Source organism: Odontomachus brunneus, unplaced genomic scaffold (assembly GCF_010583005.1).
Source record: "Odontomachus brunneus isolate Ranch 3 - 2012 unplaced genomic scaffold, Obru_v1 Obru_scaffold_163, whole genome shotgun sequence".
NCBI lineage: Eukaryota > Metazoa > Arthropoda > Insecta > Hymenoptera > Formicidae > Odontomachus > Odontomachus brunneus.
In genome coordinates this window covers 544,634-546,676 of record NW_022639613.1, presented here as the reverse complement: position 1 = coordinate 546,676, position 2,043 = coordinate 544,634, and the positions used below count along the sequence as shown (strand labels likewise).

Genomic DNA, 2,043 nt, shown 5'->3' with positions numbered 1-2,043 from the left:
ATATATATATATATATATATATATATATATATATATATATATATCATCGTATATTGTTATCGTTACCTCTAATAATGTTAAAAACAACAGTTGGCAATACTTCACGTATACAGATACTATATATATATGTAGGCATATATATTTTTAGGCATATTTAGAGTTACAAGACTTGAAAGGATTTTGGTCTTTAACCGTTTCTGTTTCGTAAAAACGTATCTCTGGCTTGTGAACGATGGATTTAGAAATAAAATTGCGATCAGGATATGCAACATTGAATGTCTAGATCAGTTGCTTCTTCGTATGATCTAATATGGTCTTCAAATTTTTGATAAAGAAACAGTATTATCTTTTCTTTATCGGTTAACATTTTTAAAAAAGAAATTAGAAATTGTAGTTGGAAAAAGAAAGGGAAAAGACAAAGAGTAAGATGCGAGAGGACCCGACTCGTTTTTAAAATACAAAGATCGAGAAGCGTTATCGTGAAGCGCGGGTATGTGCGAGTTTTGACTGAGTACGTATGATATTACCTCGTGAATGAATAACCGCGTTCGATAACAGCGAATGAACAACTAGGCTGGGAGTCTAAAAAACATAAACACAGGAGAAAAACAAGAATAACTTTGTTTTTCGTGTCTCGAGCTAGACGATATGACTTTTTACTCGGCTTTTTTACTCTTTGTCTTTTCCGTTTCTTTTTCCAACTACAATTTCAAATTTCTTTTTTAAAACTGTTAATCGATAAAGAAAAGATAATGTTGTTTCTTTATCGAAAATTTGGAGACTATATTAGATCAGACGAAGAAGTAACTGATTTACACATTCAATGCTGCATATCCTGATCGCAATTTTATTTCTAAATCCACCGTTCAGAAGACAGTGATACGTTTTTACGAAACAGAAACAGTTAAAGACCAAAATCCTTTCAAGCCTGATAACTCTAAATATGCCTAATAAAAAAATACTTTATTATAGGTTTTTTGGAAAGCCCTTGAAATAAGCTATAAGAATATGTAATAAAAAGTGGGGGGTCTAATTTAAAAAAATTCAATTTGACCTTTGTATGACCTTCGTCCTTCACCCAAAGTCAAATTTTTAGCCACTATTAGGTACATTTTATTAAGCCCTACAACTTTGCTACTTACATATTTTTCGCTACAGTTGATCCTTTTCGAGATATTTGACCGTTTCCGGACTTTTTGCCAACCCTATATATATATATATATATATATATATATATATATATATATATATATATAAATATAGTATCTGTATACGTGAAGTATTGCCAACTGTTGTTTTTAACATTATTAGAGATGACAACAATATTAATTCTCGATTTTAACGATTTATTTGGGAATTTTGTACAATAACATATTGCCCGATATTTCTTTTTTTCTCTATAATTGTAAATGAAATCGTTTACCTTGATTATCACTCGATGATCGAATTTTGAAAACCGTGCCAATTCCAAATCTTCGTCCCATATTTCTCTTGCCTCTCATGCCTTGAAATCCCATCGATGTCCTTTTATCAGAATCTTTCTTGCCCCTCATGCCCTGAAAACCCATTAGCGCCCTCTTGTCGAAGTCCATAGTATCTATGTAGTAATCTACGTAATTTTGAAAAGTATCTTTTTTGCCTCTTGTATCCTAAAAATAATTAATCATCAATTAACTGTTTAAAAATTTCTTCAAATTTTCTGTATGTATTACATACCAGGTATGTAAATATGAAACCGGAATTTTTGTATAGAAAATACACGTTTATTGTATGAAAATGATAAAAAATATTTTATTCGAAGTATTGCCCATCGCTAGCTATACATTTTTCCCACCTGTCTGACAATTTGTGGATGCCACGCCAAAAAAACTGTTGCTCTTTTGAGGCAAACCAGTCATCGAGCCATTTTCGTACATTTTCGTAAGAAGTGAAGCGCTGCTTAGCAAGTGCGTGTCCCATCGATGCAAACAAATAGTAATCGGACGGAGCCAAGTCTGGTGAGTAAGCCGCATGCGAAAGTATTTCCCAACTAAACGCCTCAAT

The 2,043-nt window shown here is 32.1% G+C and overlaps 1 protein-coding gene across 9 annotated transcripts in view; it reads right to left on the bottom strand.

The window, feature by feature from the left end:
• The window catches only part of LOC116850990 (tachykinins-like), a 395,129-nt gene that overhangs the window by 110,587 nt on the left and 282,499 nt on the right, over nt 1-2,043 (bottom strand). For all 9 annotated transcript variants that reach the window (XM_032829930.1, XM_032829928.1, XM_032829937.1 and 6 more), the window contains one exon: nt 1,424-1,649. In XM_032829930.1, coding sequence (XP_032685821.1) covers nt 1,424-1,649 — 226 coding nt within the window. The remainder of the gene's footprint in view (nt 1-1,423; nt 1,650-2,043) is intronic.